At 61.2% G+C, this 20,877-nt stretch overlaps 2 protein-coding genes across 3 annotated transcripts; one reads left to right on the top strand and one right to left on the bottom strand.

Annotated features, from left to right (window-relative positions):
* The first annotated feature begins 30 nt into the window (after positions 1–30).
* Positions 31–17,357, top strand: STX1B (syntaxin 1B). The gene is made up of 10 exons (XM_059414868.1): positions 31–160; positions 8,081–8,155; positions 8,364–8,463; positions 8,580–8,654; positions 11,078–11,151; positions 11,426–11,534; positions 11,713–11,786; positions 13,898–14,035; positions 14,124–14,234; positions 14,507–17,357. Exons 1-10 carry the CDS (start codon positions 131–133, stop codon positions 14,585–14,587), a joined length of 867 nt encoding a protein of 288 aa, XP_059270851.1. The 5' UTR covers positions 31–130; the 3' UTR covers positions 14,588–17,357.
* Positions 17,358–17,458: 101 nt separating this feature from the next.
* HSD3B7 (hydroxy-delta-5-steroid dehydrogenase, 3 beta- and steroid delta-isomerase 7) lies at positions 17,459–20,780 on the bottom strand. Of its 2 annotated transcripts, XM_059414866.1 has the most exons (8): positions 20,641–20,780; positions 20,140–20,307; positions 19,782–19,937; positions 19,435–19,543; positions 19,258–19,357; positions 18,914–19,076; positions 18,664–18,763; positions 18,274–18,460 (listed from the first exon to the last, which is right to left on the bottom strand). In XM_059414866.1, exons 1-8 carry the CDS (start codon positions 20,756–20,758, stop codon positions 18,358–18,360), a joined length of 1,017 nt encoding a protein of 338 aa, XP_059270849.1. In that variant the 5' UTR covers positions 20,759–20,780; the 3' UTR covers positions 18,274–18,357. The 2 variants fall into 2 exon arrangements, with proteins under 2 accessions (XP_059270848.1, XP_059270849.1); XM_059414865.1 differs by lacking the exon at positions 18,664–18,763 and having other exon boundaries at positions 17,459–18,460; positions 20,641–20,772.
* Positions 20,781–20,877: the final 97 nt, after the last annotated feature.

Genomic DNA, 20,877 nt, shown 5'->3' on the forward strand with positions numbered 1-20,877 from the left:
CCCCCCCCCCCCCCCCGCCCCCGGCGCCCCCAGACTCCAGCCTCCAGCCCCGAGGCGGGAGGCAGGGAGCCGCGGCAGAGGCAGGAGGAGGACGAGGAGGAGGAGGAGGAGGAGGAGGAGCCGTCGCAGGATGAAGGATCGGACTCAGGAGCTGCGGAGTGTGAGCCGGGGGTGGGGAAAATGGGGGGGCGGGACCCCAATATTGGGGGGGCGCGTGGGGGTGGAGTGGGGGAGGTGCTGGGACATGGGGGCAGACGACCGGACTGGAGGAGGTGGGTGGTCGGGGCACCCCAGCATCTGGAGGCACCTGATGTCTCCAATGAACCTGCATTTTGGGGACGGCGGCAGGAAGAGAGGTTGGAGGCCATTAAGACTCAAGGGGGCAGGAGAGGTTCCAGGGGCTTTAGCCACCCACGTTCCCAGGAGGGCCCGGGGGTCTCCTCCGGGAGGGGAGAGAGTGAATGTCCGGGGAGAATGGGAGGGTACTGTCCTCCCCTGGGCAGATTTGCGGAATTCGAAAGATGGGGGCGGTTACTGGGCCAGGCTGAGTCCAGCGGGACCGAGATTCGGGGGGTGCTGTGGGGAAGGACACAGGTTGGGACAGAGATGCCAACACTTGGCAGTGACGGAAGTGTCTGTGTGTGTGTGTGCACACGCGTGTGTTGCTCCCTGTGGGGAGGGGGCACGTCTCAGAGACGAGGAGGGGAGGGGTGGCCTCAGCAGACAGCCAGAGGGCCAGGGCTGGGGATGCGGTGACCCCAGAGGCGGGAGAGGGCTTGCAGAGGAGAGACGAGGAGGAGGCTCCGTGCCCAGGGCCATGGAACTGGGTTGTGTGACACGGCCCGTGCTCTGCTGGGGGGAACTGGGGCATCCTGAACAGGCAGGGGCTGGTCGGTGTGGGCCCCTGGTTTGCAGGCCTTGAAGAGGCCCAGCTTCAGGAGTCTGGCCAGGCAGTTTGGGTGACAGGGGAGGAGGGTGGCGCTGATGCCCGCAGTGGCGGCCGCCACTTGGAGAGGCTTGATGAGACCGGTTTCTAGGGTAGGGAGAACGTTGGGGGGTTTGTGGAAATGACCCGGGGTCCGAGGAGGCAAAGCTGACAGCCTGCTGTGTGCTCGGGGCCTGTGCTGTTACGTTCAGAAAGTACTAGCCCCAGCCATGATGCAACCTGACGCCCTGGGTCTCTACCAGGGGGACCCTGTTGGTTGTTCCCTTTCCCCGGGTTACTACCCCATTGGACAGATGAAGAAGCTGAGGTTCGGAGATAGCAAGAGCTCGCCCAAGGTCACCAAGCAAGTGGGTGGGAGAATCAGATGGGAATTTGGGTTTCAGTCTGGCAAGTTGACAGGAGTCTCTGCTTTTTTTGGATCTTTGAAACAGAAGTCTCCACACTGGGGTTAAAAAGCTCTGTTTTGGGGAGACCCCAGGATAGGGGTGTGGGAAACCAGGCTACAGAAAGCTAGGAGGAAGGGGCTGGAAGATAGAATGACTGTTGCTGTCTCCGGGGAAAGATGTGTTGGCAAATCGGAAGGAAGGAGAAACTGCTGGTTGAAAGAGGGAATTTTGAAGGTTTCTGTATTCGACTTACACTGAATATGGGGCCGGGCATCCACTAAAGGACAGTATTAAAAATAATCAACCTTCTAGTGCCAGAAACTGTCCTAAGCGTTTCATTCATGTTTATTCATTTTGGTCTCCGCCACAACCCTGGTACTAGTGTGGTCCCATTTTACGGGTAAGGAAATTGAGGCCCAGAGAGGTTAAGAGTCACGTAGCCAGGAAACGGCAGGCAGGCGGGCCGGCTCCCACACGGGCGCTCCGAGCTCCCTGCTTTCACGTTGCATTTTCCAAAGCAGTTTGCCGTCCATTATCTCATGAGACCCTCGCTGACCTCCCGGTGAGGTATGTAGATGACAGACTACCTCACCTTATAGCTGAGGAACCCGAGGCCCAGAGTGGTTAAATACCTGGCTCAAGGTCACACAGCTCTCAAGTGAGGAACGCAGATTGGAACCCAGATCCCCCGCCGCCAACACTGTTCCATGACTCCAAAACCCAGAGAAATGGAAAGCGGTTGTTGAGGTGAGGTGCTGGCAAATTTGAGGTCTGATCAGAGAGAGGGAGGGAAAGTCCTAAGACACGGATGCAGGGGGAGGCAGAGCATGGCATCCTCATCCAAGTGGATCAGATAGGCCCCTGCCCAGAAGCGAGGAGTTCTGGCTGCTGGGGCTGCCGGGGTGGGCAGCCAGGTGGGGAGGTGGGAGGCGGCTTGGGGGGTAAAGGGGCCAATGGCTCTGGTGTTAGTCACAGCTCAGAGAGACTGGAGATTCGGGACGGGGGTGGCGGGTAGGGTGGAAAGAAGCTGCCAGATACAAGGAGCGCCAGGGTCTCCCCACCAGAGTTGGGAGCGAGGGAGACGGGGCAGGGGGGAGAGACGCCTGCCAAAGCAGTCTCTGTGATCCTGAGAGCGATGGCGGGGGCCGGAGGGGGGTGTCACCTCAAGGGACCTGATCATCTTTCCAGCAGGACCTAGCGTTCCCCAGGGGTTCTCAGATCTGTTTATCACATAGCGAGCGGGTGAGGGCGCAGAGTTGGGAGTCGGCCTGTCTGGGTTCATATCCTAGCTTTGCTACTTCCTGTGTGACCTTGGGTAGGTTTCTTAACCTCTCTGGTCCTCAGTTTCTTCACGTGTGAATTGGGGGTAACAATTGTACCTATTCGCTGGGTTGTCCAAAGGATTGGAACTAGGTAATAGACAAAAGGTGGCTAAGAAGGGCCGTGGGCACCCAGTGCTCTGTGGGTGTTTGTTATTCTACAGCTGACTTGCTTATTTCCCTTGAACCTCATCACACCAGCACCCTGGGATGGGCGGGATGTGACCCCTAATTTATTTTGGAGTAGAAAGGGCCAGAGAGGCAGCCTGACCGAGGTCAAACAGATGGTAAGCAGAGCTGGTGCCGGACCAGGGTTTTCTGTTTTCTAAATTCACCAGGCACCTCTGGGTGCGAGCTGGGAGCTGCTGGGCTGGAGGGCAGCTCTCAGCCTGACGCCTGACTGACGGGAGCTCCAGGTCCAAGGGGCGGGGCCAGGGATGGGGCTCAAGAGGGGAGAAAGAGGAGTAAGTGAGGTAGAGGGAGGACTGGGGAGAGAGAGAAGCCTGTGTGTGGGCGGGGTTGCGTTTGGACTTTGGAGAGACCTGGCAAGGCCTGCAGTGAGTGGGGGCTGTGATGGGACAAGCCACGCACCCTGAGGGCAGGGACGAGTCATCTGGGTAGCACTCAGATATGGGCTAGGCACAGAGAGGGCCTTCGAAGGCACGCCTGAAAGACAGCGGGCAGGAGTGACCCCATGAGGGAGCAGGACCCAGCAGAGCCCTGGTGATGGGCTGCCAATCCCCCGGCTGCACAGGGCTCCTTTCTGCCATGCAGACACACCAAATTCACCCCTGCCTCAGGGCCTTGGCACTTGCTGTTCCCTCTGCTGGTCTCTCTGTTTTGGGTGCTCTTCCCTCCATGCAGACTGCTGTTCCCTCCGCCTAAAATTCTGTGTCGTCCTGAAAAAAGCCACCCCTGCTAACCCCTGCTAGCTCGCACAGACGGAACCCGTCCTGTTCCATCTTCATCTCCCTCGATCTGTCGGAGGCAGGACCTCCTTCCTGTCTTATCCGCCGCGGTGCTCTCAGCAGCAGCCAGGGAATGTGGTTCAGCTCATACATGTGTGCTAGGTGAATGAGCGACTCAGAGGGGCAGAGGGAGGACTCGGGGGGAGCAGGTGGGGAAGGAGGGAGCGCCGAGTGGCACGGGGGGGGGGGGGGGGGAGAGGGCCAGGCTGGGCGCTGAGAGGGCCAGGCTGGGCGCTGGGAGGGCCGAGAGGCCCAGTCAGGGAGACGGACGGACAGGAGTGGGGGTGCGGCGGAGAGAGACCGCTGCCTCTAGATCGAGCCATGCTTGCACCCCGAGGAGCACGCGTGAGCACGTGTGTGCTGTGTGCAGGGGTACGCATGTGTGTTTACACGCGCGCGCGCGCTCTATGACTTTGCTGTCACCCAACACCAGGCTCTTTCCGCCTCTGTGTTAGTCACCTTCTCACCATCTGTCTCTGGTCCCTGACTTGCTCACTGTGTCCCTCTCCTCCCATCCACACATCTGTCTCTGTTGTCGCCCTGCCCGGGTGTGCCCCAGGGCCGCTGATCTCTCTGATGGGAAGACTGCGGCTGGAGGCTTGGATCTGATGCCCCAAGGCCCAAGGCGGAGCCACAGGGCGCCCAGGACCTCTGCAGTCCCTCATGGAATGCTCTGAAGCGCGGGTAGAGCTGGTGGGCAGAGGGCCGGGTTCACACCTGGTGCCCCAGACGGCGCCTGCTGTGTCATCCTGAGCGAGTCCCTTCATCTCTCTACGCCTCCGTTTCCTCCTCTGTCAGATGGGTGTAAGAATAGGATCTGCTTCATGGAGTGCTTATAAGGGTTAAACGAAACGCACGAAACATGTATCCCAGGGCCCAGCTCACCATAATTAGTACACACGTGTTAGATTTCTTATCTCCTTCCTTTCGGACGTGAGGAAACTGAGGCTGGAGTTGTCCGTCAGGCGGATCGGGTGCATATGAGCCTCTCTTCCCGCGTGATCTCATTTGCCCACAGCCTGCGTTCCCTCAGGCCGGCCAGCTCCTTCCGGAAGTGAGGCCTCAGTCGTTACTAGGCGCGCACCCCTCAGAGCGGGGAGGGGTGCACCAGCCTGCCCATTCCGCAGACCGACGGGTGCAGAGAAGGGCTGAGGTTTGCCTGGGATCACAGAGGAGGGGAGGTAGAGCGCCTGGCTTCCTACCTGGGCTCTTCCTGCAGCCTGGCCGGCCTTCCTCGATTTTTCTCCTGGCCCCAGGAGTTCAGCAGTGCTGGGGACAAGCAGAGCAGGATCGTGGAGTGGGGTCCGGGGAAGCCTGGGATTAAGCACTTGGCGTTCAGGTCCCACCTCTGGGCTGTTTTGCTGTGAAGCCTTTGGAAGGTCAGGCAGCCTCTCTGGGCCTGCTTCCTTATCTGTAACACAGGAGCTGCAGGGGGTGCCAGCCAACCCGCACGAAACACTGCGTCCTTCGGGCAGCATGAGGCATTTTTCCTGCCTGGACTCATCGCCTCCACCTGCCCAGCATCTGGGGCAGATATTACTGCTGTTCAGCTACGGCGGAGGCTGAAGCCCAGAAGGCAGAAATCGTGTGGCCTTGTGGCTGCTAGCCTGGGCAAGTTCTTTGGCTTCTCTGTGCCTCAGTTTCCCTGTCTATAAAAGGGAGCTATAATAATACCGACCTCAAGAAAGGCTTTTGTAGGAATTAAATGGACAAATAGCCAAAGGGCGTAGAACCGCGCCCAGCTCCTCATCACCTGCTATGGAAATGTTTGGCATTAATGATAATTACGCAGTCCAGGGGCCCTGATAGGGTTTAACGAAAGAGTCACGGAGATCACACGTTGTAAAGCCCAGGTAGAAGATGCTGGTAGAAGATACTCTTTCCCCAGGGTTTCAGGGTACAGAGCCCCATCAGACTGGGCCTTAGCAGGAGCTGAGCTGAGAGGGAAGATAGCTAGTGGCAGAGGCCCTGGAAGGAGGGGGCCTGGCCTCGAGCCTTCAAAGGGCTCGCGGGGAGTCTGTCTTAGGTGCTTATGATTGCCGGCCCATTCAGCCCAGGCGCCCTTGGACGAGGCCCTTCTGTTTCCCCCCCCCCCGACCCCCGGTTCCCTCATCTGTGAACTGGGGACGATGATATTTGCTCGTGTGGTCAGGATCAAAAGGGATTACAGATGTGCAAGTGTCTGTGAGATGCAGAGGATTATTCGCTCTCGGCTCCCTGTAATTATTATAGCAAATAAGTCATCCTTGGGTCTCCGCCTCTCTTCTCTCTCAAGGACAAGTAAACAGGCAACCAGGGATGCCCCAGGGCAGAATCGAGGGGAACTTGGCTCTGGGGACAAACAGGAGAGAGAGAAAGGGAAATCAGACTTTAGAAGGTCGAGAGTCAGCCTGGGGAAAAGGTGGAGAACAGGAAAGTTCCCAGGCCAGAGGGACGCCCCATGACCTCTGGGCAGCTGGGAAGGGGCCCAAGTCAGAGAAAGGGCAGAGGAGTGGTTTTGGCTCTAGGGGAAGGAGACCCCATGCGACAGCTGGCTTGAGGGCAGGGCGTCAGGGGACGTTGGTGGGTCCTCCGAGAGGAGCTGGGCCTCCCGGAGCCTCTTGGGGCCAAGGTCTATTGGGGTAACCCCGGATCCGGTGGAGACCTGAGAAGCCAGGAGTCCTCTTGGAGTACCCAAGCCCCACCTGTGCCCCGTCTCCTTCCGAGGGCAGCTGTACACAGAGACAAAGGAGCCTCCCTTTCCCAGGGGATGTTTGGGATCGTCTGGAAACTTATTGGAAGTGCTGGATACATCTTCTGACGTGGGGTGGGGCCCGTGTCAGTAGGGAGAGTTCTCTGCATTCTGTTTGGGCAGGAGCCTGGTGGGGGGCATCGAGCGTGCAGCTGGAGGGCTCCCCCAGGCTCGCAGGCTCCTCCCGGGGCTGTCGGGGCTCTGCTGATTCCGAGTTCACTCGGCTGCCGCGATTGCATCTCGGCCCCATCTGGCTCTGTCTAGGTTCGATCGGAGCTGTCTGGGATCTGTCTGCCCCTAGTCTAGTTGGGTCTGAGCTTGTCTGGTTTCTGTCAGGTCTTGTCTGCGATCTGCTGGGACCCTGTCGGGGATCCACGGGATCCTGGGATCTCTCTGGATCCCAGCCGGCTGTGCTCCAGGTGGACACCTTCGGGTCCTGTCTTGATGCCATTCCGGCTCGGGTAGTGCGATGCTGTCCCGTTTGGGCGAGGTTGTTTCCAGAAGTCCGTCTGTTTAAATCTCCACTGGGGCTGATTAGGGCTCCGCGTGTAATTAAGCTTGACGGGCTCAGCTTTCTGTCCTCAGACTTCTGCCCCAAGCGGGGGAGAGTCTCCAGTCAGGAGCGCGGAGCACCGGGGAGCCCGGTCCGCCCCGTCTTCCTTCCTGGCTCCGCCTGAGTGTGCAGGCCCGAGGCGGGAGGGCCTGGGGGACGAGGCCCGCACGGTGCCTCCGACGCCCCGGGGCTGCGGGTGCGCGGCTGTGCGGGCAGCTTCGCCGTGGGGCCGTGTGGGTGAACGTCAGCGTGTCAGAGTGTCTCCGCGTGGGTGTCGGGGGCCTATTTCTGTGTGCCTTGTGTGTCAGCCCTTCTGTCTGTGTCACTGGTCTGTCTGGCGGTGGCGGGGGCGGGGGCGCTGTGGGTGGGTGAATCCCTTTGTGTCTCTGAGCCCCGGGGGTGGAGGGCTGAGCCGCCGCAGGTTGCAACTGGGAAATCCAGGCAGGCAGAGTAGGTGGCTGTGAAGCGAGGCTACAAGGAAGCCAGCGAAGACGCCAGAGCCAGAGGGGCAGAGCCGCGGAGCGGAGAAGCCAAGCGGGAGGGGCGGGCGCGGGCAGCGGGGTGCGGGTCGGGGCTGGGGAGCCGCCATGGGTCTCCTCCAGCCCTCCCTGGGCTTGTATGCTCAAGCTGGCGCCCGCAGCTGGCAGTGACGTGACCTTGCCCGGGGGACGAGGCCGGTCGGGTGGAGGCTGGAGGGGAAGAGAAGGGGAGCAGCGCGACCCCCCCACCGCCCCCCGCACAGGAGTGGCTGGGGGTGGCGGCTCGAGTCAGCCCCCGGGGCTTCCGCTCCAGACCCTTTCCCGGAGCTCAGAGCCGATTCCTGCAAGGCTGGCGTTTAGCTGGTAGCTGTGATACTGGTTAGTGGCAGCTGTCCTGGGTGTCACGCCCCCCCCCCCAGGGTGACTGCATTCTTGGGGTCACATCCACCCTTGAAAGGGTGCCTTCTGCGAATTCCCTCCAAGGTGTCCCTTGGGCTCTCAGCTACCTGGCTTCCCGGACCCTGTTCCACAATTTTTCCAGTGTTCATTCGGGCCGCTTGGGGCCCTTGCATTTGACCTGTGGATGACCTGCCCCCTGCAGATGACCCCTTCCCAGGCCTCTGCTCTGAACCTAGAGCTGGGAGCATCAGATCCAGGATAGGGACTGTTCATGGATTCTACCTTTCTTCGCCTCCCAGGCTAAAGACAGTGATGATGAAGAGGAGGTGGTCCACGTGGATCGCGACCACTTCATGGATGAGTTCTTTGAACAGGTAACTGAGCGTCTGATGCTCCAGACCCAGAAGCTGGCCCCCAGGCAATGACTTCCCTGGCCCTGTTCCCACCCCTGCTCTCCACTGCTACACCCTCTTGGCCTTTTTACCTGTCCCTCGACTCTGGATTACCCGAACCCTGACTAAGCCCCAGGGCCCCTTGCCTGGCTCAGCGACTTGGCTGGGCACAGCTCATCTGGTACCCCAGGTGGAAGAGATCCGGGGCTGCATTGAGAAACTGTCAGAGGATGTGGAGCAAGTGAAGAAACAGCACAGCGCCATCCTGGCCGCCCCCAATCCAGATGAGAGTGAGTATTGCTGCTGGGTGGCCGTCAGCGGGATGGGGGTGGACAGTGTTGAGGGGGGAGGAGGTGGGGGATGGGCTCCCCTCCAGACTTCTTACCCGCTCTGGCTCTCCCCTCAGAGACCAAACAGGAGCTGGAGGATCTCACCGCAGACATCAAGAAGACGGCCAACAAGGTTCGCTCCAAGTTGAAAGGTGAGGAATGCAATCCCCAGACTCAGGGGAGAAACAACTCCGCCCTCATTGGACCAAACATGCCTTTCTGTAAGGAGTGCCCACAGGTTTCCAGCACGCAGCTTCCTAAACAGTGAGAAAGCACAAAACCCCAGATCCAGATCTCTGGAGAAAGATAACATGACAAAGAAATAAGGGAGAGGAGGTTTCTGTCCCAGGTGCATCTGAGCGTGGCTGGATCCACCGGCGTGAAGGTCCACCAGAAAACAGAGGCTTTCAAGTGGCTTCAGTTTCATTAAATCCGTCTTTCTCCAGAACAGGTGCCGCGCATAGCGCTAAGCACCCAGTAGGTGGGCCCAGCAAATGCTTCTGAACTGGTATCCTCGGCTCAGGACAGATTGGATTGTGTGGCTGACATCAGGAGCTGGCAAGCTTTCAGGAGGGACCTGCCAAATGCTTATGTATTCACTCTAATTTAAGGACTTGGGTGCTGGTAATAACCACCTTCCCCCAAAGCATTGTGGGTTGGGAACCTCCTTGTCTGCCGGTGCCAGGGGGATAGCGGTGTTACCGTGACGGGGTAAATGCAGCCTCAGAAAACGTTTGCCAGCCACCTACGTTGTCCGAGGCACCATGCAGGGCATTGGGGAACAGGTGCCAGGTCAGGTGCCTGGCCTTGAACACACCTACCTGGGTCCAGAGAGAGAACAGGGACTCGATGTGTCCCGCGCTCAGTGGGAGGTCATGTGTGAGCCTCCAGTGCCGATCAGTAAAAATATCCCTTTTACACTTGCATCTTGGAAAGGAAAATGACTTAAACTGGGAGCACATTAAGTACAAAGCCAGGCGGAGGGGGTTCAACTTCCATCATCATCAACTCATTCCTCCCGTCGGCTGCCTCACTGGCTCAGTAAGAAAAACAGAAGCAATTTCAAAGCAGGCTTTTCTTCCAGGGGGCAGCACTTTTTTTTTTTTTCCTTAATGAAATCTTACAAAGAACTCCAATATATACAATCCATAAAAGATAGGCTGTTCTGGCTGCACTGGCCTTGGGGGGCTCCGCGCCCACCCACCTGGCTCCCCGTTCCTCCGGCAATGGCTGCGGAGGTTCTTTCTCAGAAGCAGGGTTCTCTGGAACGCTGCTTTCAAATCCTTTGGGCCCACCGAGCTCTGACCTTAACACTCTCTATAAGACCACGAGGTAGGCTCCGTGGATTATGTGTGAGTTCAGAAACAGACCAAGAAAGAGCTAGGAAATGTAGCAGTGAGTGACGTAGAGAAGCTGACCTTCCGGACCTCCAGAAGAAGAGAGAGTCTCTTCTCCTGCATCTTTCTCCAGCTACTTGATGGCGTGAGCTCGGGCTTTGCGTGTGACCATAAGTGAGTCGCTTTACCTGGCTGAACCTCAGGTTCTATGTGACCCATGGGCGGATTATGACTGAGCTCGGGATTGTTGTAAGAAGTCAATGAGATCCTCTGAACGACCCTTCACTATGGAGTTGGGCCCCAGACCCAAGTCTGACAACAGAGTCCCGGTAGGGGCCAGAGGTTCCGACCTCCCCGGCTGTGTCTGGCGTGCCTGTGCCTTTTCCGCAGCGGGCAGGCCAGGAGTGTCACTCAGTCCCTGTGCCCACCATTGGTGGCAGGAGAGCACTGGGGTGCTGTTTAGCCCCCAGCCTTTCCTGCCAGAGCAGAACAGAGGAGTGATGTTCTCAGGAATGGCCTGGAGGCCCTTCCAGGTCTGGAGGGCCTGGTGATTCATCTCTGCTGCATTTTCAGAGCGCTGTAGATCTTAGCGCAGGCAAGCTCTTTTTTAGAAAATCTGAAGGACGGAAGTCAGGAGAGCCTGATCCAGAAGCAGGACTCCCAGTTAACCTGTGCGCTTTTCCAGAACACCCTTTAGAAGTGGGAATTCCGGAAACAGAGATCACCTTGCAGGGCTGGGGGAGAGCTAGTTTCTGTCGCAGTATCCCTCCTTCCCCTTAGAATTTTCCAAGAAAAAGGCGGCCACTAGAACCTGACCCACCTGAAGTGCCAGCCTTCTGCTAGAAAAACCGCAGGACGGGTTCCTGCCCTCTTTCCAGAGGCTGGAGGAAGTGGAGAGCTCCCCACCTACTGGAGCCCCTCCTGGGGACAAGCAGGAGTTATACGGCTGGGGGACCCTTCAAGACCCAACCCTTCCGCCAGAACAAGTAGCCCCTTTCTGTCTGGTGACCCGGTGACCCTCAATCTTCCTTCCTCCCTGCCTTCCAGACCCTCCAATACGTCTGTCTTCTATTCATCCGCCTCCTGTCCCCGCACCCGGACCCTTTATTGTCTGCCCTGGCCATGGGGGTGACATCTCTTCACAGGCCCGGGGCCTGCCTCGGGATGTCGACCCTTCCTACGTCCCAGACCCCGGCCCCACATGTCCCGGGCTGGTCACTGTACCCTCTCTCCCGCAGCAATCGAGCAAAGCATTGAACAAGAGGAGGGGCTGAACCGTTCCTCGGCGGACCTGCGCATCCGTAAGACCCAGGTGACCAGACCAGACCGGGCCGGACTGGGGAGGGAGCCCTGGTTGGAGCCGGGAAAGGAGAGTGGTCGGCCAGAGCGGAGCGGGGCAGGGGCGCAGCTGGGCCACTGCAGGCCAGGGCGTTGGAGGAGGGCCCGGCGGGGGTCGTCCCGGGACTGAGCACTTATCTGGGGTTGGGATCGTGGCTGAGCTACAGAAGGGCGACAGGCCCGCTCAGCATCTCCTTCCCGCTGCACCCCTGCCCCGGCCTCCTGATGTGTCTGTGCCCCTCCCCTAGCACTCCACACTCTCCCGGAAGTTCGTGGAGGTCATGACCGAATATAACGCGACCCAGTCCAAGTACCGGGACCGCTGCAAGGACCGGATCCAGCGGCAGCTGGAGATCAGTGCGTGCGCCCCGCTTCCGAGCCCCCGGCTTGCCCCGGCCCTCTTCCGTGGCTTCCCCAGGGCTTGCGTGGAGGCTGAAGGCTGGGGGGGGGGGGCTCCTGGGTCTCTGTCCCATCCCACCACCTCAGGCCCCCAGACTGGCCCAGTCCGTGAGCAGGGAGGCCTTTCTCCCCACAGCTGGAAGGACCACCACGAACGAGGAACTGGAAGACATGCTGGAGAGCGGGAAGCTGGCCATCTTCACCGACGATGTGAGCCCCGGGTGGGGGTGAGGTTGCGTTAAGGTCCTAAGTCCACCCTGGGATCACAGACAGCGGGAAGCCAGGTCCTGGAGCTGGGGACTGCCATGGGAGCAGGGCAGCAAGGCACCCCCATAAAAACGGGCAACGTGTTGAGTAGCCACACACTGTTCTAAGCACCTTACATACTTGCATTCACCTGCTGTCTCATCTGGTCCTCACCACCACCCTCTGAGGGAGCCACAGTTCACCAGTGAGGACATCGGACGCGGAGATTAACCGGAGAGGTTAAATAACACGCCCAGGGCCTTGGAGCCAGGATTCAGATACCGGGTCTCCTTCCTGCCAGTTAGGGCTTTGACGTCCTGAGAAGATACGCTACTCCCTGCCGAAGCGGGGCATTTCACCAAATGAGTAATGTGCCCACATTATGAGATTTTGAAAATACACCAGTTTTAGTTTTGCTAAAGTTTTACGCCCTGCCCTGCCTTTGTCATCTTGAATGCGAGTGGACAGGCTTCCCCCACTGTACTTCTCCTTTCTCTTTGTAGGTTTTGCCTTGGCCTGCCCAGTTCTGTCTCTGCTTCTGATGGCAGAACGGCTCTGGTTAAGATTTCTAGACCAGAACTCGAGTCTGTTCAGTGACTGTCTAGCAGTTTTCAGCAAATTGTTATTTAGAGAACTGATCTCGATTAAATTAGCTTTGGAGCAAATTGATTAGGGCCGGGTAGCAGCCTGGAGTCCTCCCAGACAGCTCTGCCCAGGCTTCCGTGGGAGAACAGAGGGGAGCCTGGTGGGTTCTAAGAGGACAGAGCTGATCCCTGCCAGTGAACCCGCCGTCACTGCAACGGGAAACCCGTCAGTACAATGCAGGGTGCTCGGGGATCGTGCCTGAGGGATGTGCAACCCGCAGACAGGCCCTAAGGTAGCAGTTAACTCCTAGCGTCAGGGAAGGCTTCCTGGGGGAAGTGGCACGGAGCTGTGCTGTAAGAAACAAGGAGCATTTGGATGTGGTGAGGCGAAGAGCCCACCAGAGAAGGGGAGCAGACTGAACCAAGGTGGGGGGAGGGGGCCACTTGCCAAACAGCCACTGGATGATTTTGGCTCGTAGAGGAGATGTAGGAGATTAGGGCAGAAAGGGAGACTGAGCCCTGGGTAGGGTGAAGGTGTACAGACTGGGGGGGGGCAGGGAGGAATTGTGGGGGGCCCTGGAGGGTTTCAGAGCAGGGGAGTGGCTTGATGGGGTCTGAACAGTAAGCAGTTGGGGAAGCGAGTGGCCCGGCTCAGGCCAGGGGTGGGGGGGGAGAGGGAATCCCTGCTCGTGGATGGGAGTGAGTTTCTCTCCCCCCGGCTCTTTTTTTTTTTTTTTTTTTTTTTTTAAGATTTTTTTTTATTTATTTGACAGAGATCACAAGCAGGCAGAGAGGCAGACAGAGAGAGAGGGAGAAGCAGGCTCCCCACTGAGCAGAGAGCCCGATGTGGGGCTCGATCCCAGGACCTTGAGATCATGACCTGAGCTGAAGGCAGTGGCTTAACCCACTGAGCCACCCAGGCGCCCCAACTCCCCCCGACTCTTGAGGGCTGCGGTGCAATTCTTTATTTCTGCCCTTGCTCATGTCTTGGGGGCTCCAGAGCAGGCACACTGCCTTCTCTGCTTCTACTTGCTTTTTCTGCGGTGTCCTCTGCCTTTGACCAGACAGAGGCCCCCAATGCTAGTGGTGACTCTGCAACCCTATCGCTCTTCCCTGGTGTGTGTGTGTGTGTGTGTGTGTGTGTGTGTGTGTGTTAGAGGAAGCCCTGGGGAGGTGGCGGGTTCAAGCCAACTTTTATTTCTTGTAACTCAGACTTCTCTTTGGTGTTTACTGTGTGCCTGGCAGGTGCCGTTCTAATCGGTGGATATACAGTGACTCAAAGCACGGTGGGAGGTGGGCACTGCTATCATCCACCTTTTCTAGGTGTGGAAACTGAGGCCTGGGAAGGTTAAACAACTGGCCCACAGTCAGAGCTAGGAAAGGACGGTCAGATTTCAGCCCAGACACTCCGGCTGCAGAACCCACACTTACCAGGGTGCAGAGGGGTCTGCAGCTCCTCCCCTCGCGCCCCCCCCACCCCTGTCACCCTAGATCAAAATGGACTCGCAGATGACGAAGCAGGCACTGAATGAGATCGAGACGAGGCACAACGAGATCATCAAACTGGAGACCAGCATCCGAGAGCTGCACGACATGTTTGTGGACATGGCCATGCTTGTGGAAAGCCAGGTACTGCCTTTCCCCCGCCTTCTGGGACCCTCCTGCGGGTCCCTGGGGTGCCCCCGCTTCAGCCCAGCCCCGACCCCATCCTCTGCAGGGCGAGATGATTGACCGCATTGAGTACAACGTGGAACATTCCGTGGACTATGTGGAGCGAGCCGTGTCCGACACCAAGAAAGCTGTGAAATACCAGAGCAAGGCCCGGAGGGTGAGCGGGGGTGGGGGGTGGGCCCCCGGGAGGGGCGAGGGGTGGGCAGCCAGGGCAGGTGGGCGGCAGCGGAGGAGGGCTCCGTCGGCTCAGGCCGGGGCGGGCGGGTGTTGAAAGCCGGAGGGACGCCTTATCTCGGGCTCTGACCTCTTCCTTTTCTGTTCCCCCCTCTTTCCCGCACACCTCCTCCCCGGCCTGCGCCCCATCTGTCCGTCTCTCTTCATCTGTCCGTCTCTCTCGGCCTTCCTCTCTGTCGACCTTTCCGCCTGCAGAAGAAAATCATGATCATCATTTGCTGTGTGGTGCTGGGGGTGGTCTTGGCGTCATCCATTGGGGGGACGCTGGGCTTGTAGACCCCCACCCCTGTCTCGCCCAGACCCTCCCCCCACATTGGGAGCAATACCCCCACCGCCCCTTCCACTCCATCCCCTGCTCCAGGCTCACCCCCAAGACAGACCCAGGCAGCCCCCCTTCCCCACTTCCTGTCGGACCCCAGAGTCCCCGGACCTGCCCCCCACCCGCCACGGACCACCCCCCGCACGTAGACAGCAGCAGGCGTGATTACACACGCACACCCACATGCGTGCCGCCAGAACATGCTCAAGACGTGTGGACACCCCAGCGTGTGTGTGTGCGCGTGCGACGTGTGTGTAGAAGCCCCCAACCCCCCTCAGCCGCCCCCCCACCCCGGTCTGTGTGTCATCTGAGCTCTACCCCTTCACTTGGGTTGTTGTGTGTGGACTGCGGCCAGGTGTAACACAGCAGCCCTGCTCTGTCTTCTGTGACAGGCGTGTGTGTGTTTGTGTGTGTGTGTGTGTGCGTGTCAAGGGTGTGCTTCCACGGTTGATCGCTGTTCTCCTCAGAGCGCTTCGTGTTGTGCGCGGACACCCGTGTTGGGTGGGCGCCAGAGCTGTATTTCTGGGCTGTGTACAATACGTCTGTGTGAGTGTGAGTGTGAGTGTGTGTGTGTGTGGAGAGGCTTTCTACGCAGTGTGCTTCTGCCCGCCGGTGTGTTAGACGCGCACACGTGTTCTTCAGAGACGGGCGCCCGGTCCGGATTCGTGTCGCCGGCTGTGTCACCGGCCGTGTGTGCCGTCGGCCCCGCTCGCGCTCCCCCGACTGCCCACCGCCCTCTGGGGCGGCCCCACACCCCGATCCACCACACGGCGGCGGCAGCCTGCCCGGCCGGGTCTCCGGGCCCGTGCGCCCGCATGCCGGTCCTTCTCCGTGGCCCCGCGGGGGCGGCCTTCATCTGGGAACGCTGGCGGGCTCCGGTGCGCCCCCGGGCCAGGCCGCGAGCGCGAGTGGCCCCCGGCCCGGCCTCTTCGCGGGCAGTGGCACCCCGGGGGCTGCCCCAGACAGGCGCCGAGGGAGGGCACCGCTGCCTTCCACACGTTTCCTCAGAACGGGGAGAGGCCCGCGTGGGTCTTGGCCGCCCCAGTCGTCGCTCCGGGCTCTGCCTCAGGGACCGGAATGGCCCCCGTGGCGGCCTGCACGCGGTGGGGCCGGGGGCGCGTCCCGGGACCCTCCCCCGGACCTGGACACAGCCACCCCGAGGTGAGGCACGGGCCCAGGGCCGTGGGGCGACGGAAGGGCCAGCCCCTCCCTCGCTGGGTGCGCAGGGCACCGGCACTGGGCCCTGCGGGTTTGCGGGGCTGGTGGCAGGCGCTGGGTGCGGGGGCGCGGGACCCGCGGGTACAGCCTGAACGCACGCGGCGCGCGCGCCGGGGTAGGGCCTGTGTGTGCACAGGGTGAGGGAGTCTGGCACGTGTGTTCACGGTGTTTCCCAGGGTCCCCCTTCGTGTGAGGCGTGTGCGTGTGTGTGTGTGTGTGTGTGTGTGTGAGAGAGAGAGACACAGACACAGAGACAGGGAGACTCTGCACTTGTGGCCTTCCAGAACACAGTCCCCCTCGGGCCCCCACCCCAGCTCCCGTGGCTGGCCCCATTGCTCCCCGAGCTGTCTGAGCCCCGTGTGAGGCCCATCTGTGTAACAGCCCCAGAGGTGGGCTCTGCTGCGGAGGGCAGCCTGCCCGTCCCTGCCAAGGGTGTCCTGCAGCGCGACGGGACGTCTGCCCCGGCCTCTGATCACAGCCCTCCTCTCATCTCGGGCTTCTCCGGGGACATCAGGACAGGCCCCCGCACCCCCACCCTTTTTCCTTCCTGCCTCCGGCGCCAGGACACCCTCGCAGCCCAGGTGTTTCCGGAATTCCCACCGCCTTCGGGGCCACCAGCGGGAGGGCGGAGCCGTGTCTGGAGGGATGCCGTGGCCTCCGGGAGCGGCAGCGGGCCCATGGCTGCCCATCTCTGGGCAGCTGGACTGGAGGTTCATCAAGGGTCTGCTGGGCCCCAGCTTCTTCAAGTCCCGCACGTCGTGCGAGGGCAGCTTGTTGGCGGCTGTGTCTGTATGGGTCCCGGAACGTCGTCGTCTGGGGGCTGGTGTCTCGTGCATGTTCTCGGACAAGTGTGTGCTGCTCCCCCTCCACGCGCCTACAGCCACCAAGCCCCCGAGTGACCCGGGGTGGCCCTGGGCCTGGCCGGGGCTCGCTGCTTCCCCTCCCCCCAAGCCCTGCCTCTCTCAAAGCACACCGCGTGTTCATCCCATGTGCCTGTGGGCCGGTGCACGCTCTTGCCACGCCTTGAGCGTGTGTACATGATGTGTTCTATGCATTCACCCTGTCCCCCAAGCCCGCCCCGCAGAGGACATGATGGGTGGCCCCCGGCTCCCTTCTCCCCCACCCCGCCCCCTGCCCGCTGTGCAGCCGTGTGCGTTGGCGTGTGTTTCCGTGTCGCTGGCGTGTCACGTGATGTAGCCGTGTTTGCTGACATGAGCCCTTGCCCCTTCTGTTTCTCTGTTGGTTTCTAGAGCTCTTTCCCTCTCCTCCCAGGAGGGGACAGGACTCCTGGGGCCTGGCTGGGGGCCCAGAGCCAGGCCACCCTCTCCTGTTAGCCCTCAGAGTCCATTTCTCTCTATTGGTGACCAAGTTGCAAATGGATAAAACACAGGAAAATTCTGCCCCCCCCCACCCCGCCCTGCATGTCCTGTCCCGAGAGCCCCCCACCCCCACCCCGGGCCGGGTCGGGCCCCGTGGGACGGGAGAAATAGCAACCAATCCAACAGCGGGCGTGCCGTGTGCTCACTTCCTTCTGTCCCCGCGGGGGACAGGCGCCGTGGGGACAGGGTGGGAGGCAGGAGGGGAACTGGAGAGGGAGGCGGACACGGGCGTGGACGGGGAGCTTTAATCCAGGGCTCGGCTGGGTACAGCACAATACTGTAGGAGTAATTTGGGTGGAGAGCTGGGAAGAAGGGAAACCCTGCAGATTTGCTCAGGCGTCGCTGAAGAGCAGAGAGAGCTGTCAAAAGGCGATAAATGATTTTTGAAATAATGAGACTGTGACCCTCAGAGAGAGCCCCAGGTGGTAGGAGGAGCCAGAAAGGATCTTCAGGCCGAATCCAGGCCGAATCCAGGCCCAGACCTCAGAAGGCCAGCACGAAGCCCGTGGGACCCCTTCTCACTTCCTGCTTGAAAAGCCAGATGGGACAGGGCAGTTGAGAACAATCGGGCCATCGGACACTCCCCAGCCAGCCGTCTCGCCTGGGTCGAGAGTGAAGATGTGCCCGTGACAAAACCCTGCCCCAGGACTTAAGAGGCGTGAGGATGCAGACTCACGGCTCGTGGCTTAGAAGCATGGGGAGCTGCAAGGCAGGCGAGCTGGTGTAGCACCGGCCCCTCTGCCCCCAAGGGCTGGAGGGCCCCGGACCTGGACGGATGGACGTGCCACGCACCGGGCTCCAGGCCCCAGCTCCACCGTCACTGGGCTGAGCCCTCCATGGCCTGCACCCAGCGGATGGTGCGCGTCCGGCTGTCCTCCCAAGAGAACAGGGGTACATAGCCGAAGTGGCGCTGCGCCTTGTCGGTGCTCACAGTGAAGGTCGTGTTGGCCACAGCCAGTGTGTAGGGGTTGAGCAGGGGGGCGTAGAGAAACAGGGGCCGCAGCAGCCACTGCAGCAGGGCGTTGAGAGCGGCCAGAAGCACCAGCAGCCAGTAGGGTACCAGCAGGCGGGACTCCACGAGTCGCAGCCCGCAGGGGCCCAGGAACTCCATGTTGAAGTCCTCGTAGCTCTTATAGGGCGAGTCGTCGTAGCAGAAGTACACCTGGCCGCCCATGAGTGCCGCTCGCTGCTCCAGCTCCCGGGCCACCAGCACGTGCATCCAGGCCACATTGCCTGCCGGTGGGGGAAGGGGGCGGACGTGGTCCCGAGTGCCCTAGAGCCCACGGAGACGCTGCTCTCTCCTGGGCTGGCCCGTGTCCCAGGGGCCCCCGGAACTACCGCTCTTGGAAAGGCTGCTTTCTCCCCACTCGCCCTCCTGGGCCGGCCGGGGTGCGTGCTACTTTTTTGGGGGCTCCCGTACAGGGGCTGCCCCTCACCTCTCCTGGGGAGATGCCGCTCCCCTGACTGCCGTCCTGTCCTTGGCGGGTGACGTGTGTTTTACGTCAGCCTTCCCAACTCGCACGGATGCTGTTTCCTCTGGGGTTGGGCACACAAGGCCCACATATCCGGCCACTCTGGCCCATGCGTGGCTCACCCTTCGCCGGCCACGGCATACGCTGCCCACCCGGGACCACACGGGCCCCGCCCCGTCCCGAGCCCCCCCCTGCCGTGTAGCCGGGGCCTTACCCACGTAGACCCGACCGTGCTCCACGGAGGCTGGGATGGCCCGGAAGAGCCGACCCCCCAGGCGAAGGCCTTGGCGGTAGAAGTCCCTCATGATCTGGTGGCCTTCACCGTAGATGCCAGTGGGACGCAGGGCACACGTCACCAGGGGCAGCCCCCCATGGACCTGGGGGTGAAGGGCAGGCATAGCGAAGACCCAGTACCCAGCAGCCTGCCCTCTGGCCTGGCCTCCTCCCATGGGAGAGGGAGACGGAAGGGGGGAGGGCCCAGGGCGGTGCCAGCTCTGCTGCGACAGGCCAGGCGGCCCTCCCCACTCCGGCTTCGGGGCTCTCCGCCTCCTGCCTCACCGCCCGACCGTTGGCTTCCAGGACCAGCTGCTCCGCCTGTGCCTTGCTGCAAGGATAGGGGTGGCTGTGCGCTGCTTCATACGGCGTGTCCTCGTCGCCCCTAGTTGAGCGACAGGGAAGCTCTTAATGCTGAGGGGAGGTGGGTCTCTGAAAGGATTGAGGGGAACCTCCGCTTACCTGTAGAAGGGGTGGCCTTTGATGTTGGGCCCCACAACTTCCATGCTGCTCGTGTAGACCAGGAACCGTGTTCCAGTCTGCACACAAGCCTCAATCACGTTCTTTGTGCCTGGGAGAGGTGGTGGGGAGGGGAGGGCGGACCTGAGCTAAAGCTTCCTCCCTCTCGGCATCTCAATTCTGGATGAGGGCCCGGGGCTTCCTTCCCCAGGTCCGGGGAAAAACCACAGCAGGGCTGGGAGGGCTGCCGGACGGCCACGAGTGGGGCAGACGTGTCCAGAGGACAGGTTTCCACAGGAGAAGCCCAGAAATCAAGGTCAAAGGGGGTGGGGAGTAAACAGCCACCTCACCCTGTACGTTGACCTCATAGATGGTCTCGGGGCTGGCCCTCCCGAACACATCCACCAGCCCGGCTGTGTGGATGACCACGTGGGCTCCAGCCACAGCCGCTGCCACCTCGTGGGCCTGGGTCACATCCCCCTGGATGGCAGTCACCTGCACGGGCCCTGGGAGGGATGGGGGCAGCCAGAGGAGCATCAGAGCTGGGGCCGCCGCCAGCTGCCGGACTCAGCCCACACCCTTAGGAGCCACATGTTCCCAGTGTGACTCACTCATCCCATTTGTGCGCGCTGCACGATATAAACAGGCATGTTTTCCAGCCTCGCGAAGGAGCCCACCCGCCCCCATATCCCTCCCCAGCACAGTCACCTGTCTTCAGCTCCTCCAGCCAGGGACCCAGGTGCAGGTCAAAGACCCGCAGCTCCAAGAGCCGGGGTTCCCGCTGCAGAAGCATCCGCACCACATGCTCCCCCAGGAAGCCGCAGCCACCTGTGACCAGGTACACCAGCTCCCGGGCCTCTGGAGACTCGGCCATGCCTGGCCGGGGAAGAGAACGGAGTTGCCTGCCGCCACCTACCCAGTGCCCGCAGCACACCTGTCGCTCCCAGCTGCGGCCTCCGGCCTAGTGGGCCGGAGTGGGGACGCCAGGGGCCCCGAGTGGCTCCGGAGCCCGGGCGTGGGCTGCAGCAGCTGCGCCACCGGCCCGGCCCCGCCGCCGGCCGTTACCGAGATAAGAAGGGTGAAGCCTGGGGTTGAGCTGCAGGGGAGGTTCTGGGACAAAGTGGAGGGGGAGGTCAGGAGCTGAGGAAGGAAGGAGCCGGGAAGCGCTGTGACAGGGGAGGCCCCGGGCCCGGCATCGCCTCCGCCTACCTGCAGCCAGTCCCGGGGCAGCCACACCGGCCACCGGCCACCGGAGGGGCTGTGCTCGCTGACCCCGGGCGGCCCCACACCGTCCCCTTCCGCCCGCTCCTCCCCCGTCCCGCCCCATTCCAGGAACAGCCTCCCGCCCGGGCCGCGCCCGCCGCCCCCTTCCCGCCCGCCGCAGGGCGCCCCCTGGTGGCCACCCTGCACTCCGCGGGCGTCTGGTTCCAGCAAAGAACTTGAGGA

Source organism: Mustela nigripes, chromosome 11 (assembly GCF_022355385.1).
Source record: "Mustela nigripes isolate SB6536 chromosome 11, MUSNIG.SB6536, whole genome shotgun sequence".
NCBI classification, from domain to species: Eukaryota; Metazoa; Chordata; class Mammalia; order Carnivora; family Mustelidae; genus Mustela; species Mustela nigripes.

Excerpts from the sequence above, each read along its gene's own strand:
- HSD3B7 (XM_059414865.1), bottom strand. The coding sequence starts at position 20,758 with ATGGGGCGGGACGGGGGAGGAGCGGGCGGAAGGGGACGGTGTGGGGCC. Across the intron at positions 19,358-19,434 it reads AAAGGCCACCCCTTCTACAG|GGGCGACGAGGACACGCCGT; the intron begins GTAAGCGGAGGT and ends TCGCTCAACTAG. Across the intron at positions 18,461-18,913 it reads GCACGGTCGGGTCTACGTGG|GCAATGTGGCCTGGATGCAC; the intron begins GTAAGGCCCCGG and ends CCCCACCGGCAG.
- STX1B (XM_059414868.1), top strand. The coding sequence starts at position 131 with ATGAAGGATCGGACTCAGGAGCTGCGGAGT. Across the intron at positions 8,464-8,579 it reads CGCCCCCAATCCAGATGAGA|AGACCAAACAGGAGCTGGAG; the intron begins GTGAGTATTGCT and ends CTCTCCCCTCAG. Across the intron at positions 14,036-14,123 it reads CCATGCTTGTGGAAAGCCAG|GGCGAGATGATTGACCGCAT; the intron begins GTACTGCCTTTC and ends CATCCTCTGCAG.